The 17,891-nt window shown below is 41.4% G+C and overlaps 1 protein-coding gene across 1 annotated transcript in view; it reads left to right on the forward strand.

Annotated features, from left to right (window-relative positions):
- The first annotated feature begins 2,932 nt into the window (after positions 1 to 2,932).
- The window catches only part of CD109 (CD109 molecule), a 159,739-nt gene continuing 144,780 nt past the window's right edge, over positions 2,933 to 17,891 (forward strand). Inside the window, exons 1-2 of the mRNA XM_007945220.2 lie at positions 2,933 to 3,006; positions 4,437 to 4,609. Of these exons, the coding sequence (XP_007943411.1) occupies positions 2,933 to 3,006; positions 4,437 to 4,609 (247 nt within the window). The remainder of the gene's footprint in view (positions 3,007 to 4,436; positions 4,610 to 17,891) is intronic.

Below are 17,891 nucleotides of genomic sequence, written 5' to 3' on the forward strand. Positions count from 1 at the left end.
CCCCATCTTCCTTCCGAGGAGTGGCTGGTGGGTTTGAACCGCCAGCCTTCTGGTTAGCAGTCAAGTGCCTTAGCCACTATGCTACCAGAGCTCTGTGTTAATTGGTTTCCCTCTTCTTTGTTGAAGAGGGTCTTTGCAGTCCTTCTGCCTAGTCCGCCATCTTACCGGAACTCCCCCGATCATGTATTCTAACACAGTACATTTATTATTGTATTTTTAAAGGAAAAGTAATATATATTCATTGTGGAAAACTTGGCAGATATAGGTAATCAACAGGATCTCAATAACATTTTGGTGGATGTCCTTCAAGTCTTCTTTCAATGCATATATCTATAATGTATATGTACATATATGTATACTTTATTTTTACGAAACTGGAATCAGATTTAAATTCTGCTTTAAAAAGACATTTCCCCCTCATTAGAATATTATGAATATTTGTCTCTAGATAATTCATTAGTCCCTGATACAATCACATAATTTTTAATAACTTGACAGTATTTCATTTCATGGGTGTATCATAATTATTTAACATAATCTCATTTTAGATGTTCAGATTGTTTTCAGTTTTTCTTAATTAAAAAAAAAGTATGAGCATATTTTATGAATCCTTTCAGTAAATGTTATTGAGTACATACATACTCTGTCAGGCATGTAATAGCCATTTCTAGGGATAGCAACATGCCTAAATTTCTGTGTGTTTAAGGTTTTCAACAGGTAGGTACTGTGAGAAGGAAGGCATGAAGAAGATGATTGTGTCAGTTTTAAATCTGCACAAGTCCATTTTATAAAATAACAAGGTGGTTCTAAATTTTTCTGTAAGCCTTCTTGGAATGCAACATTATCAACTAATCTTTGGGACTCCCTCTTATGTTTGCCTGCCTTTAGAATAAACCTAAATTTATTGATCCACCTCCATGAGGGGAAGGGGAAATCTTGAAAATCACTTTTTCGTTGTTCTCAACTTTTATCATCAAAGCCCCCTAATCTTGCCTCTGCTTGTAAACCTCCTGTGGCCAATTTGTATGCTGAAGTGAAACTGAATCTTAGACCTTACTGCAGACCTGCTGAACTAGCATCTGCATTTTATTTATTTGGTTTTAGAAATTAAAACAAACATTTTAACAAAAAGGAATAATTTTATTGGAGGAAATAGGGTTACAAGGCATCCTACAAGAGGCTGCAGCATATGACCTCAGCATCTCTGCATTTTAACGTGAATCCATACACTGTAGAGTTTGAGAAGCGCTAATTTAGACCTTGACACAGTATTTGACCCTGGGTCTCCTCTCTGAACAGCAGAGGTAAGGAGACTAGACCAGCTGTACCACTGTTCAGAAACGGGGTCTGCAGATCCACTCAGACACTTTTCACCAAACCCCAGTCCTGCTTGAGCAGGAAGTCAGCCACTGAAGATAGGCTACCCTTAGGAGAAGACATAAGGGACCATTGGAAGCTGCTCAGCAGGGTGAAAAAGGGTGGAACAGGAAAGGGAGGAAAGCAAATTCCTGGACTACAAAAACCACAGTTTGTCTAGGTGCTACTTTCTCCTTTATTTAGCACATAGTTTTGTCCTGAGCCATCCCTTTGCTGACCTTTTATCCTTTTGTGATTTGCTCACATTAAAATGCCACCACCTAAAACTTTTCTCCATGAAGTAGAAAGTTTAAGTTGTCAGGGACCGAATGTGCCTGTTTTTTTTCCAAGTTCCGGCATTTCCCTGCTTTTATGGTGTAGTCATGGTGAAATCTGAGTCATCTGAAGATGGTGGCGTTGCCAAAGAACCCGGGAAAGGAGCTGCAGACAAGCCAGGATGGTGAAGACTTGGAGATACACAACTGTTGGGCACCAGGGGCCACCAGGCCTGTATCTCACTAGGGGGGCTGTTATTGTTAGGTGCCCTCAGTTGGTTCTGACTCCTAGGGACCCCGTGTGTGCAGAGTAGAACTGCTGCACAGGGTTTCCTGAGCTGTGGCCTTTACAGAAGCACATCACCGGGTCTTTCTCCGTGTAGCTGCTGGGTGGGTTCTAACAGCAGACCTCTCAGATCGCAGCCAAGTGCTTCACTGCTGTGCTCCCACGGCTCCCTAACAGGAGAGCTACCCAACTCTAACTGTATTTATACAGATCGCCCTAATGAATTGTTCTCATGAATACTTTGTGTAGCAAATGCAGGTGGAGACACCAAAAGCTTCTCCCCAGAAAATTGTTTATCAGAGTTCCAAGTAGCTGCACCTAATTTTTGTGTGTACCTGAATCTTTCTTTTCTTTAAGCTGAGCAACCACATTTCCCCGGAGAGGAAAGTAATAAATCTCAAATATTTTTTAAGGAATAAAGGCTTTCTTCTGTCCTCATTCATACACATTTAACTGCCCAGAAAATACACTCATTTGGCTTGTGTGTGTGTGTGTGTGTGTGCGCGCGCAAGAGAGTGTGTGGTGTTTGCCGTTTCTCTAAAATTCTGACTCATAGTCTGGAGGACAATGATTGATTTTTTTCCACTTCACATAGCTGCTATGAATTTCTCCTCACAAGGATGGTCCTGTTTATTCACTCTGGGCATCATTGGTAAAGCGCTAGTGTAAACAGTCCCAGAAACCCAGTGGGCCAGGGAAGTGGGCACCCTCTGTTCTCCGCGGGGAGGACGGATACCGGTTGGGCTGACCGCATTTACAGACCTGTGTCTGACACCCTGGATATGCGGTATTTGCTAGAGCAGCTAGAAGCGCCATTGTGATGAGGGTAGGAGGGGTGGAGCCACAAAGTCCTGTCTCAATTTAGATCTCTCCCACTGCTTTTAGGCGCGCCCATTTCAGATTGCTAAACTCAAGAGTCAGGGAAAAAAAATTAGGGAGGAGGTGGAAAGCCACACCCCGCAGTGCCCGCGAATTTTCCCTGCAGCCGGCCGACGCCTGGGTATACGCCGCGGAGATGCGGGGCCCGTCGTTCCTAACCACCGCTTACCTTCTCTGCGTGTGGACCTCCGCACTGGCCGCGGCCCCCGGGTAGGAGCGCGAGCGCGCGAGGCGAGCGCCCAGGGCGCGGTGGGCAGCCGCCTTTGGGCCTGGGCCTGGGGGCCGTGGGGGCCCTGGGATGTGTCTGTGGCTGTATCACAGGGGGTGGGCCACGGCCGGAGGTGAGGCAGTCCCCAGCAAGGCACTGGCCTGGAGAAATGACCACATGCCGCTTCAGTGTAATCTCCGTAGGACGGTTACTTTCTTCACCCATGAAATTGTTTAAGCATCTCTGACGTTCTGGCTGTCCAGAGAGGGTCATTTTTTAGTCCATGTTGCCTCTGTCTTTTGCTTCACAACTTTTTGGTCCCATATAACCAGTCTTCCTCTCTCAAGAACTCATGATATGTATTTTTTGAAGCAGGGTGCTCAACTTTGGTACTACCAAGGTGTGGCTGAGGTGACTGAAGTGTGGGTTCAGGTGCAAGTACTATAGGAAGATAACTAAGGAGCGTTCTGAAATACAGGCAGTCCGGGGTTACGGGTAAAATCTATTACATTAAAAATTCTGGGTACATACAGTGGTTCATAATAACAAACAGGTGCTCCTTTGCCACATGTGTCAAAACATTATTATAAATATTACTGTATTATGTTAAAGATGCTTTAGTGTGTCTGGAAGTGTTTCTTTAATGTTTTTATGCATAGAAAGATACACATATACTATTTACTAGGACATTTGACTGACAAATGCACCTAACTATTCAGATTTGGAAACACATTAGACTTAAAGACAGATTTAGGAACTGAACTGGCCCATTATCTGGGGACTGCCTATCATGAAAGTGCCTCACTCTTAAAGGGTTTTGCAATTGAGATCTAACCCTTAGCTTGAGCAGAGAGAAAATGCTGTTTTTGTGATTTTTAAAAAATGTCCTACTATAGCTGGAAATTTTACCACTGGTAGTTTATCTTTAGATGGTGTATTTCAGTCAGTGGTATAAGTTAGATGACATTTTCTTGGGTGAATGAGTGCCCAAGCATAAAGGTTTGAGTAAGAAACAAGCAAATCCTAGGTTTTTTTTTTTTTTTTACTTAGAATAAAATCACATTGGGATGAGGTTGTCTATAAAAGAGAGGCTTAGAGGCTTATACTTTGTACTTCTGCATGTGCCAGAGTAAGCCATTCACACTGTAGCTCATCCTGTGTTGTTTGTGGTTTATAAAACAGAAATAATAACACAGGCCTTCCATAGTAGTAGTGGTACATGAATTACTGAATTAAAATTGATTTATGGAATTATTGTTCTTTCAGTAGCATCTCAATGCAGTTGTTAAATACAACAGTAGGGCAATACGAATCAGAACAATTGCGATTGGCATAACATAGGGAGTCTTTATCTAGTGAAATTTTAGGGTCACAAAAGAATGAAGAGGTAAGGATAAAACACTTTGCTTTTCCCTTGTTGGGAACTCTTTAGGCCCCGGTTTCTGGTGACAGCCCCTGGGATCATCAGGCCAGGAGGAAATGTGACTATTGGAGTGGAGCTTCTGGAACACAGTCCCTCACAGGTCACTGTGAAGGCAGAGCTATTGAAGATGGCATCAAATGTCACTATCCCCATCCTGGAAGCAGAAGAGGTCTTTGAAAAAGGTGAGAAAAACAGCTGTGAGGCATTGAGTCTTACCCTTCTGCAGTGATAATTGGAATATCTTAACAAAGCCATGTGTTAGGTAGGGTAACAGAAAATTTTCAAACCTGCAGTGGCGTCTCTAATGCACTTTTAATCCTCACTCATGTAAAATCCAAAATGGTACTCCTGGATGCTCTTCTAAGTGGAGATTCAGAGACCCAGGGTCCTTCCATTTTGTGGCTCCATCATTATCAGTAGATGGCTCCCAAGTTGGCAGGGGAAGAGCATGGAGTTTCTCATGTAGCAGGTTTTTATGGGCCAGGCCTAGAAGTGGCTCATTCACTTCTCATATTCCAGTGGCTACACCTAGCTCCCAAGGAGGCTGGGAAGTGTAGGGCACCAGGTGCCCTAGAAAAGGAAACAGGCACACTTAACAGCTAGTCTCTGATACAAGCCATTTTTTTTTTTTTTTCATGCAGAGGATTTTACTAAATAGGCCTCAGATAAGGAAAAGAGAAGCTATATAATAATTAAAATTCAGTTTAAAGAATGTTTCCCAATTTTTAAATAACAGGAAGACATAAAAATAATGTGGAAGTGGGAGCTACTTATATAAAACCAAAGTCACTTGTTTCAAGTTTGGGCAAGGATTAAATTGGGTCAACGAATGTCTTCTTTTTCAATACTGAGGGAAAATTTATCTCTTTTTGTGATAAATACTTCCATTTATTTTCCATCAAAATGAATATTTATTGTATTTTGTCTTCTACTTTTGAAAGTAGTACATGCTTAGTGCTTGTTGTTGTTATGTGCCATCGAGTTGGACCCAACTCATAGTGACCTCTCCTTGGGTTTCCGAGGCGATATCTCTACGGAAGTAGATCGCCCAACCTTCCTTCCGAGGAGTGGCTGATGGGTTTGAACCGCCAGCCTTCTGGTTAGCAGTCAAGTGCCTCAGGCACTACGCTAGTGCTTACAACTCAATATATACAAGAAGTAATTGAAATAAACCAAAATTGCCCCTGATCTTACCACCCAAAGGCAGATACTTAACCAGAAGCATGTTTCAATGTTTAAATAGAAGTCAGAAACTGAGGCATATTCCAATAACGTTAAGAATTATCTTTTAAAACATTGTATAAGGGGTGGATAGGATTCCACAACAGTTTGTCACATAAATGTTTATGCTATATCAGCAAAGAGAATTAACATGATCATAAAAACAAGATAAAATAAAAGTTTGTGGTTCTTTCCCTACCAGAAATTGAGTGACTGGGTGGGTAAGTTTGGGATAGAACAAGTCAGGAAGATCAGGAAGAGGTGATGTGTGTGGGGGCTAGGCCACTTTCTCCCTCATGTCATGGAAGTTGGAAGTCTTATTTCCCTGGAGAGGTAGTGTAGGTTAGTGCTAAGGTCTGAGTTTGAGTCCTAGCACTTACTCTATACTACGGTAATTGAGTGATCTTGGTCCAGTTCCTTAACTGCTCTAAGCCTCAGTTTTCTCATCTGTAAAACTGGGAGAATGAAATTTACTTTCAGGACAGTTATAAAGTTAAATTGAGTATATAACATCTGTCATGGACTGTATTGTGTCTCTCAAAAATATATGGCAAGTTGGCCAGACCATGATTCCCAGTATTGTATGATTGTCCTTAATTTTGTGATCTGATGTAATTATCTTCCATTTTGTGATGTATTATAAACCCTAACCTCTGCCTGTGGTTAATGAGTAGGAATTAGGTTATGTTTATTATATTAATGAGGCAGGATTAGGGTGGGCTGCATCACCCTTATGAAGTCACCACCCTTACTCAGGTCACAGCCTTGATTTAATGTAAGGAGAGTTTCCTTGGGGTGTGGCCTGTGTCACCTTTTATCTTATAAGACGTAAAAGGAGAGAAAAGCCAGCAGAGAGAGAGAGAGAGAGAGAGCATGACCTCAGTACCACCAAGAAAGAACTGGGAGCAGAGCACATCCTTTGGACCTGAGGTCCCTGCACTGAGAACCTCCTACAACAAGGAGAAGATTGATGCCAAGACGCATGGAGATCTCCAAGGGACACTAAACTCACAGATATTGAAGGGAGACAAGCATCTTTCTCCAAAGCTGATAAAGAGAGAGAGCCTTCCCCTAGTGTGGGCATCCTGAATCTGGACTTCTAGCCTCCTAAACTATGAAAGAATAAATTTCTGTTTGTTAAAACCATCCACTTATGGTGTTTCTGTTATAGCAGCACTAGATAACAGAATTTGTTACTGGGAGTAGGATGCTGCTCTAACATAGAACTAATATGTGGAAGTGGTTTTGGAAGTAGGTAATGGGTAAGAGCTGGAAGAGTTTCAAGGTGCCTAATAGTAAAAGCCTAGACTGTCTTGAAGAGACTGTTGGTGGAATTACAGATGTCAAAGGCAATTCTGATGAGAGCTCAGAAGGAAGTGAGGTGAACTGTAACACTGGAGAGGGCACAAGAAATGGCATCAACAGAACCAGGAGGCAAGGACATTGCCCCAGAGCCAACATGCAAGAAAAGCTTCCCTGAAAATTTGGACTTGTAGGCTCCTAAACTGTGAGAGGGGAGCACTGGTAGCATAGTGTGTAAGGCACTTGACTGCTACCTAGAAGGCTGGTGGTTCAAGCCCACCAGCCACTCCTTGGAAGGAAGGTTGGGCAATCTACTTCCGTAGTGATACTGCCTTGGAAACCCAAGGAGGGGTTGCTATGAGTTGGGTCCAACTTGACAGCAAACAAGAACAACAACAACAACAAACTGTGAGAAAATAAACTCCATTTCTGTTATAGCACCACTAGATTACTAAGACAACAGCTGTTAAATCAAAAAACCCAACCCACTGCCATCGAGATGACTCCAACTCAGAACAACCTTCCAGGACAGGGTAGAACTGCCCCGTAGGGTGTCCAAAGCTGTAAATCTTTATGGAAGCAGAAAGATGCCTCATCTTTCTCCTACAGAGTGGCTGGGGCATTCAAACTGCTGATCTTTTGGTTAGCAGCCAAATGCTTTAACCATTATGCCACCAGAGCACCTTAAGACAACAACTATTAGGCAGTCAATAAACTGCAAATGTTAATATTATTAGTAATAATACTCAAGAAAAATAAGATGCAGAAGGCTCATTGCCTTTTCATATGGGGACAAACCTCAATTTTCACTATTGAACTCTTATTGCTGAAAATGAATGAGTCTTGCATGAGTGAATGAATCTTTGACAGTGGCAAAGAAAATATTTAAGTACACCTACTCCTTACTTAGGAGCTCTGGTGACGTAGTGCCTAAAGCATGTGATTGCTAACCAGAAGGCTGGCGGTTGAAAGGAAGATTGGGCAATCTACTTCCATAGTGATACCGCCTCAGAAACCCAAGGAGGGGTCTCTATGTGTCAGATCTGACTTGACAGCAGTGAGTTTTGATTACTCCTCACTTATTGACATGTTTAGTTTCCAAAGACCATGTCCTTATGCAAAAAATGGAGGACGACCACATCAGATCACAAAGTGGAGGATGACTACATGACATCATTACATAACTGCAAATTACATCATTATACAACAATTACACCATTATATCCAATCATCCCTTACTGACATGATTGGGTTCCAAAGACCAGGTCATTATGTGAGAGTCAGGGGTCACACCTGGATTCTGTGCTGGTGTCTCCCCTACCCTGGTTGCTGATGCCCCTTGGGTGCTCCTGGCATGTTTTGGGATGGGCATGACATGATGGGGCCCCCTTCCCCACCATGCCTTCCCTACTACTATAGGGTGGGGGTAATGGTAGTGGTGGTTGGGTGTTGCCCACCACCCACCTCGGTGGGGACCCCACTCATCCTCTGTCAACTGCCTCTCTCTGATTGTCTTCCATTCTCCCTGGCCCTGCAGCACCACATAGCCCCTTAATCTCTCCTCTTTCCCATCTCCCCCCATCAACCTCTCCAGCACCTTCAGGTGTTTGCCTGGCCTCCCCCTTGTCATTTCACATTGTCCTACTGTTGCCCTGTGCTGTCCATTTTTCAACTAAGATGTCGTGGATGAAAGGGAGACAGTGTCCCACAGCTGGTTGGCTACTATTCCTTGTGGGACCTAGTCTTCACTAGAGCCTCTGGTATATTGTTCAGGGTGGCCCACAGAGGGTGCCCATATATGGGACCTGGATTATCAGAGACACTCACTGAGAATTTTTTTTTTTAAATTTTATTGTGATTTGGGTGAAAGTTTACAGAGCAAATTTATCTTCCATACAGCAGCTCACATACACTTTGTCTCAGGACATTGACTGTAATCTCCCACAATGCAATAGCTCTCCTTCCACTTCCTCCCATAGCCACCTCTTCCCTGTGTCTTTCCCTTCCATGCACTCCTGCCCCCCAAGCTGTCTCCCTGTGCATACACAGCCCTTCTATTCTCCCATGATTGATCTCTCCAAGGGGTGTATCTACCTAATGTAAATGTTCAGCTCATATGCCTGTCTTTTGTTTGGCTGAACCTCAGAAGTGGATTCAATTCCAGACCTGAAGGCCAGCTAGAGGCCATAGTCTCAGTGGTTCCATCAGGCTCTATCAGACCAGCAAACCTTTTTTTTTTTTTTAGTGATTTTGCATTTTGTTCCACATTGTTCTCCCGCTCTATCCAGGATCTTCTACATAGATCCCCCTCCAAGTGGTAGCCGGGCAGCATCTAGTTCTTCTGATCTCATTGTCATATAGGCTGAAGATCACAGGGTATACCATTTGCTTGACTAATTGTTTCCATGTGTCTTTGATTTTCTTCATTCTTCTTTGCTTTGGAGGAGGAGAGACCCATCATTGCATCTAGATGGCTGCTTACAAGCTTTTAAGATCCCTTTTTTTGAATTTTTTGGAAATTTGTTGTAAATGTGAAATATTCCATAAAAAGATAATTGATAAGTGAGGTGTAGGTGTACATAACTGCCTAACTACTGAGAATCATGGCCTAGCCAAGTTGACCCATAACCTTAACCATCACAGCCAGCATTACTCTTGCCTCATGCTTTGGCATTTGTTACTGCAAATATTGTCAATGTGTAATATAGTCGGGTAGCAGATTTCTTTTTGTTTTTACTATTGTTGTGAATGGGAAATGTTGGATCATGAGATAGTTGATAAGTGAGGAGGAAGTGTACTAAATCACAGTAGACAATATTTTAGGCAGTTCCACGTTCATTATTTATTCCTTAAGAATTTATAATTTTGGTTCTATCAGTGTGGCAGCTTTACTGCAATACAGAGGTCTAGAATAACATGGAGGATTTTGATAAATATTTTAGGCTTTGCTTGGTTGTTTACATACTGTTATTCTAGAATTTCTCCTGTCATTGTCTTTTCAGCCATCTTCTCTATCAGTCTTGTCTTTCTCTTTTCTGCAAACAAATAGTACCAGTACTGGGTGTGTGTGTACTATTGTCGCTTGGTTTTTAACTTTCTTCTTAGACTTCTCTTTTTGAAGGAGAGTCCATCATATGCCTGTGGGAAGGCTTAAGTGCTCAAGATGGGTTGGACAACACTGAATGAATGTTGGGAGCAGAATAGGTCTTTTAAAAAAAAAGAAGGAAAATGCTGCTCCTTTCATGGGCCATTTTTGACTCTGAGAAAACCTGCACGGGAAAATCTGCCCACAGACATCCAGTTTCATTGAAAATGCCATTGCTAGGATCACTCTCCCTCTCTCAAAGGAGAATGTTCCTCTATTATCAGAAGCTGTGAGTTATTGTTCTCAGAGCAGGTGCTTCCTGTAAGGTTAGGACTTAAGGATCAAGACATTTCTCTTCCTTGTACTCACATCCTTTGCTTTATCTGGCTTCTCCAGTTGTAACAATATGTGGATAAATGAGGACTTCTGGATGGGAGCAGTCTGGATCATTACAGGATTCATGGTTTATTTCCCCTACCACATAAGCACACAGACTAATAAATATATTTTTAGCCTTGATTGTTTCATCACTTTCTCATGAGGGCATCCAAGAAAAGATTGGTTTTAATAAAGATTTATTTGCTACTAGAGCTGGGGAAGGCGGGGCTCTGCTTCTGAGTGGTTTGTTTCTGGTAGTCTGTCCTTAGAAATCCCTGAGGCAGAATATATTTCTGGGTCAGTTCCTGTCAGAAATAGTAACAGCTAAAGGCTTCAAGTTGCAGAATATACTTTAATAAAGGAAGAAGAGTATGGCTTACCCTCAGGAAAGAGTTCATTTATTCATTTGAAATATATGAGGGAATTTTATTTACATTTCTACCCTTGAGGCAAGGAGCACTGGTGGCGCAGTCCTTAAATGCTTGGCTGTTAAATAAAAGGCCTTAAATAAAAGGCCGGTGTTTGAACCTAACAGCCACTCCTGGAAAGAACAATGTTACAGTTTACTTCCCTAAAGATTTATAGGGGGAAGTTCTACTCTAGTCTATAGGGTTATTAAGAGTTGGAATTTGACTGGGGTGGGGGGGCAGTGGTTTACCCCTGAGGCCAGCAGTATTATTTGTGTTACAGTTAGTGTGGTAGTTACGTTTGTGTCAACTTGGCTGGGCCTGGTTGAGTGGCTGGGCAGCTGGTGGTAGTTATTCCCCATGATGAGAGTCGCAATCAACTCCATGGTGAGATCTACCACAAGCATGGTGGGATCTACCATAAAGCTGCCTTTAGGATGTGGTCTGCTTCCTGTATTTAAGAGAAGCCTTGGGAATACTCTCTAGCATATGGCATGCTTGGACCCTGCCTGTAGCTGTGTTGTTGCTCAGCAGGCTGCTATGCTCTGCCGACCTTGGGACTTACAATAGACTTAAGTTAATGGCCTGCCGTGTGGTTTGGTAACATTGGGACTGTGCCTTTTTACTTGTCAACCTTGGGCTTGGCAGCCTCAGCAGCCAGCAGCTGTCTGAGTGAAGAAAAGCCTCTAGCTTCAGTGGGGTGGGAGCTGGAGGCAGAGCTGAAGCCCAAGGCTGAGGGGCTTTCACCCAGCCCCTAGAGCCTGGTACTTGAACTTGGACTTAAAGCCTCCAAATTGTTAGAATAAACTCCTGTTTGTTAAGGCCATCCCTTTGTGGTATATTTCTTGTCAGAGTGGCACTAGGTAATCAGAACAGTTAGTCTACTCATTCTTCTGATAAATTCTACATTTATTGGAGATCAGTTATTTGTTCTTTCTTTGTGAACTGTAGTCTTTTAGAAAAAGCATTTCTACTGAACTTTGTGGAGTTCTGTAAAGGTGAGTTAGTGCCTCTTTAGTGGTAGGATTCAGATACTAAAATGAGCTGCCATTCTCACTACTACCACCACTACCACCATCAGCATCATCACCAACATCTCTATAGTGAATAGAACTAGGTTCATAATCTCCTTCTTTTTAAACTGTTTTTCAACACACACAGCAAAGCATATACCAATTCAACAACTTCTAAACATGTAATTCAGTGCCACTGATCCTACCCTTCAAGCTGAGAAACCAGTATTGCTCCCTCTTCTCTGAATTGTTTCTCTGTCATGAATATGAAGTGCCTATGTCAGTTGCTGCTGTCAGTTTGATCCCATATAGGTAATTCTTCCAAAAAGTCAGATGTTCAAGGCAAAGATTTTAAACTAAAGAAGCTAACCTACTGTTTGGTGTAAAGAAGACTTTAGGAGATATTTTCAATTTCAAGTTTAAAGATTATCTCAGAATATAGGGTCATAATCTTATCTTGCTTGGTACAAAAGAATTAGCTACACCCACCCACTGCTGTCAAGTCAATTCTGACTCATAGTGACCATATAGGACAGAGGAGACCTGTCACATAGGGTTTCCAAGGCAGTAAATCTTTATGGAAGCTGACTGCTTCATCCTCCTCTCCTGGAGCAGCTGATGGGTTAGAACCACTGACCTTTTGGTTAGCAGCTGACTGCATTAACCACTGCACCACCAGAGCCCCTTAAAAGAGTTAGTTAAATAAACATAATTGACAAAACATAGTGAAATGCTTGAAATTAGTGTTTGAAATCAAGTCAAGTTACACTGTTGGATGGAAAGTGAGTCTGGCCCTTTATCTCTTCCCTTGTTAGATTTTTATCCTTCCCTTACTCCCTGTGTCCTTGCCAGGGAGTTCAATGGCAAATCAAGAAAAAGGAGTTAAGAACATGTGGATTCGCAGGTCATAAATGAGAACTAGCTCCTCATCTATTAAGGCATGTGGAATAATTAAATTATTTTTAATTATTTTATATCCTTGAAACTGTAATTTCTGCTGGTTTTCCTTTTTCTTTCTATGATTTCATAGTTTTATTTATAAATTTTCAATATTTTTCCTGAGCAAGATTTTCTTCAATAGTAAAGAATACACTCTTCCAGTAATAAGTTCTTTGTCATTAGTTTCACATAACCTGGTTTAAGAGAAAGCCTAAACAGAAAATGCTAACTGAAAAATTCAGACACTCTGTACAGGTATCTCCCAGTGAAAACTTTCTGGTCTGGAGGCATAGTTTATGATGTCAAGTCCACTTCCATCTTTCCAGTGAGGTATTGGGCTGAGACACACTCTGTGAATGTTATATATCCTTTAATAGTTTCCTTTTTCTTTTTGTTCTAAAATTCCGGAGCCCTAATGGATGGTTCTCTTTCTCTCATTGACTATGGGGTACTATATTTTCATCTTGGTTCACTAAATATGGGCAATTTCTTAAACTTGAGATGTTAACTGGAAAAAAAAAAAAAAAAAGAAATCCAGTTCTGTTAAGATGGCTTACTGGTGGAAACAAAGCTCCTGAGCATAAGTTTCCTGACTTGTAGATCAGAATCAGTCCCATGATGTTTATGAAAGTGGATTAATTAGTGGAGCATGTGGGCAGATCTCCCTGTGCAGGTTTTCACAGGCAACTTTGCCAGTAGAATTCTGTCTGAACCTGTAGTTCTGTGAGAATTATTTTTAAAGGGTGTAGGCTCTCCATTCACATATCTTTGCTATTGTGTGTGATATATTTATGTATATAAGCAGGTACATGGTGCTTGCAGGTGAAGGACCATAGTGTGGTCACTGTGTGTTTGGACTCTGGAGCTGCTACCTGGATGCAAGTGCTGGCCCTTCCACTTAGTGGTTATGTGGCTGTGGGCAGTCATGATCCCTTCAGGATTCTGTTTTATCATCTGGAAAATAGTGGTTCCTGTCTTACAAAATTTTAAGGTTGCTGTGAGGATTAAATGAGATAACATATTTAAGGCACTTAACACATAGGAATTGTTCAAGAAAATAGTGGCTATTGTTATTAGCAGACAGTAGCAACAATTCATTGTCAAAGGCAATTATTAATCATCTAATGGGATGATCTTTAACTGGAAACTATATAAAATGCATAACACTAGGAGAAGGAGGAACTGGAGAAAAGGGAATGGGAAGAGAGTTAATATATTAAGTGTTAATTTTCCTCATAGTACCAGGGATTTTAAATATGTTTTTTTAACTTAAGCAACCCTATGAAGTAGGCACTGTTATCTTCATTTTATAGATGAGGAAGCTGAGGCTGAGTGAGAACAATTTTCTTGACTTAACCTGGTTAGTAAATGATGAAGCCTGAATTTGAAGTTAGTTCTCAGTCCAGAGACCAAAAGATTTTCTACTGCCTGGAAGAGAATGAAATAATTTTTCTTGTTTGCTTCATCTTGATATACTGATTCAATGTTTTATCAGTCATCTTCTTCTTAAATCATTTTTAGATTTGCTTACAATAGCTTAGTCTTAGATCAATGAAGTCTAATATGGATGTAAAGGAGCTCTGGTAGTGTAGTGTCTAAGGCATTTAACTGCTGACCAGAAGGCTGGCAGTTCAAACCCATCAGCCACTCCTGGGAAGGAAGATGGGGCAGTCTACTTCCGTAGTGATACTGCCTGGGAAACCCAAGGAGGGGTCACTCACTATGAGTCGGGGCTGACTCGACGGCACATAACAACAACAACAACAATATGGATGTAAAGTGTAAGATGAAATGCTTGCACTCCTTTGAATTTACTTCGAGCATTTCAGAATTTTAGAACTGGCAGGGACCTCATGGGGTGCCAGTTACATCACCTCATTTTATGGCTGAGGAAACCTGAGACTTGGTGTATGATTTACCCAAGGTTAGGTAGCTTATTGGTGGCAGAGCTGGAAACAATGCAGGTCCTTAAATTTGTAATCCAATTCTGTTTCCATTATACACTGGGGGAACTTTTCTGACATATGGAGAAATATGTGTAAAACCTAGGATATATTTGCAAATGTTGATTCATCTGATAGAGAAGAAAGAAGGCTAACAAAGCAGTTTTAAAATGCTTACTTGCATATCTGTTTAAGTTTCTTATTTCAGCTCAAGGTAGAGTTACTTTTTATGGACCAATGATTCTGAGTAGTATGGGGGTAGGGATGGGAGCCTCAGGGATATTTTAAAGAATTAATTCTATTGCAGTGTTTCTCAAAATGTAAGTTGTACTTACCAAAAATGCAGATTCATGGTTCCCCTTAAGAAATGGGTAAGGTTTTGGAGTCTAAACTTTATTTTAAGCAGTAACCACGGGTGAAGCCTACTCACATGAAAATTTGAGAATGACTGCCCTTTAGTAGCTCACAAATTGTATTTGACCAAGTAATACAAAGCCTGAGAATGGGTGGCATGTCCCTGCAAGTCCAATGATGATTCATGGCAGCTGAGAGAGGTCTGTATTGGACTTGTTTATTTGCAATTCAAGCAACCCCCCAACCCTAAGCATTGGTGTTAATTCTTAGCAATGGAAAAACATATCTTGGGGTTTGATTATGAATCAGTGATTGGATGAATGTGAAAGTGAACATACACATCCTCTAAACTCTAGGAGAAACATGTGCTGCTCATCTTCTGACACTGAATGAGTCACTGTCTTAGTGACTCACTGTAGGGCTGTGGTCAAAATAGAAATCAGATCCTGTAAGAACTTGGGCTGGGATACTGTTCAATCCTTTATGTTCCCTTGAGAAGGCTTTACAATGGTGAAAATAGTTGTTTCCCCAGTGGCATTTTCCCACATTTATTTATTTATTAATTATTTGTTGTATGTGAAATGTGAATGAATGGGGAGTAGAGAATAAAAAGGAAGAAAGCATTGGGGAAGGTTCAGAGGTCCCAGAGGGATAACATATAATATTAAAATTTCAAAAGACTAGAGAAGGTTTTACTTTTTTTTTGTATAAAAAATTCAGTGTAGTTTGCAAATAGCGACCCCATACCTGGTACCGTTACCTTTTATTTCCAGAGTTGAACAGATGTCCATTCGTAAGTGTTCCACCACTGCTGACTTATTTGACATGTAGCAGGAACAGTTACTTCACATACCAGGGTGATAGAGAAGGGAACAGTGGGATGGAGGAAAGACCTGATGTCTAGGAGTGGCGGTCGTGAGAAGGAGATAGAAGTTGGTGTTTGCTTTCTGGAAAGATGGTACAGTCTGCTTTGGAAATGAGTTTTGGGAGAAATCCAGGTGGAGATGCTGAGTTAGTTTTGAAATTGTAACTGGGTAGAGAATTTAAGGCATAACTTTCATAGAGACAGACAATATTTAAAATCCTGAGGCTGCAGGAGATACACAAGAGATACAGAAAAAGAGAGAGAAAGGGAGAGAGGGAGAGAAGAGAGAGAAAGGGAGAGAGAGAAAGGGAGAGAGGGAGAGAGGGAGAGAAAAGAGAGAAAGGGAGAGAGAGAAAGGGAGGGAGAGAGAATATGAGAGCAAGCAAGAGAGTGAGCTTATGGAAAGGACAAGATTGATGACAGATGTTTGGGAGGAGGAAAATCAACTAATGAAAAGGATAGACAATGACCAGTCAGAGACCAGAATAGATTGAAATGGTGAAATATAAACGGAGGGAAAAAAGAGTTTCAAGAAGAAAGGTTTTCTTAGTGCCAGGTATCCCTGAGAGTCAGAGAAGATGAAGAAAGAGAAAAGACTACTGGTGACCCTGAAGGAAATGGTTTTAAGTTGAGGGTTGGTAGCAAAACCCAAGTTTTATTAAGGAAAAATGGGTGGTATGAAAATATAATTAGAAAGTGTAGGTCATTCTTTCTGGAAGTTTGATGGTTGACAGGAGAGAGGTGGGATGGTCTTTTAAAGGGCCCAAAACAACAACAAAAAAAGAACCAACTCACTGCAGTCGAATCAATTCTGACTCATAGCAACCTCCTTTTGGTTACTGAGGTGGTCGGTCTTTACAGAGGTAGATTGCCCCATCTTCCTTCTGCAGAGTGGCTGGTGGGTTTGAACCACCAACCTCCTGATTAGCAGTTAAATGCTTTAGGCACTGTGCTGCCTGAACTCCTTCAAAGGGCCCACTAAAAAGGTAAAAATGGATTATGCAAAGGGAAGGGTAGATAGATAATTCATTGGCAAGAAGTGATGGGATCAGGGGCACAGGTGAGTGGATTATTTATTCTTAGAAAAACCTGTACTTTTGCTTTTGATGCCAGAAGGGGATGGAAGAGAATGAGCAAGGAAAGAAATATTTTGAAGTATCAAAGTAAGGTGAAGAATAGCATTGAAATATAGTTTTAGGAAAACTCTGCCAATGTTAACTAAACTAAAAACACCAAACCTGTTACTGTTGAGTCAATGACAACTCACAGCAATCCCTTAGGACAAAGTGGAACTGCCCCATAGGGTTTCCTAGCCTGTAATCCTTATGCAGGGAGCTCTGGTAGCATAGTGCCTAAGGCACTTGACTGCTAACGAGAAGGCTGGTGGTTCAAAGCCACCAGCCACTCCTTGGAAGGAAGGTTGGGCAATCTACTTCTGTAGTGATATTGCCTCGGCAACCCAAGGAGGGGTCGCTGAGTCGGGTCCGACTCGATGGCACATAACAACAACAACGACAATCATTATGGAAGCAGATTGCCATGTCTTTCACCCAGTGGTTAAGCTGAATGTTTAACCACTGTGTCACCATAGTTATCAACCTACTTCTCAAGTGGACAAATCTGGACATCTTTTTATAGGAAGTGAGTATAAATGTTACAATAGTGGCACGCTGGAAAGAGATACGTAGGATTAGAGATGTTCCCTGGTGGTGCCTTAGACTGGGTCACTGCCAGATTGTGGGATGTTAGAATCTAAGGGCTGTATTTGTATTAGTATCCGAGGTAGATAGCACAGGGAAAAAAAGAGAAGAGGAAGGGTTGAAGTTTGCTTGAAGTTTGAGAGGATAGGGTAGAGCTGTTTTATTATTGCCATGGTTTCAGTTTGGGTAATGTGTTGGATTGGGTTCTCTAGAGAAACACAAAAACCAGCAAAGTATATATATATATATTTATAGAG

Source organism: Orycteropus afer, unplaced genomic scaffold, assembly GCF_000298275.1.
Source record: "Orycteropus afer afer isolate SDZICR_OR568_19922 unplaced genomic scaffold, OryAfe1.0 scaffold00133, whole genome shotgun sequence".
In the NCBI taxonomy this organism is placed as follows: domain Eukaryota; kingdom Metazoa; phylum Chordata; class Mammalia; order Tubulidentata; family Orycteropodidae; genus Orycteropus; species Orycteropus afer.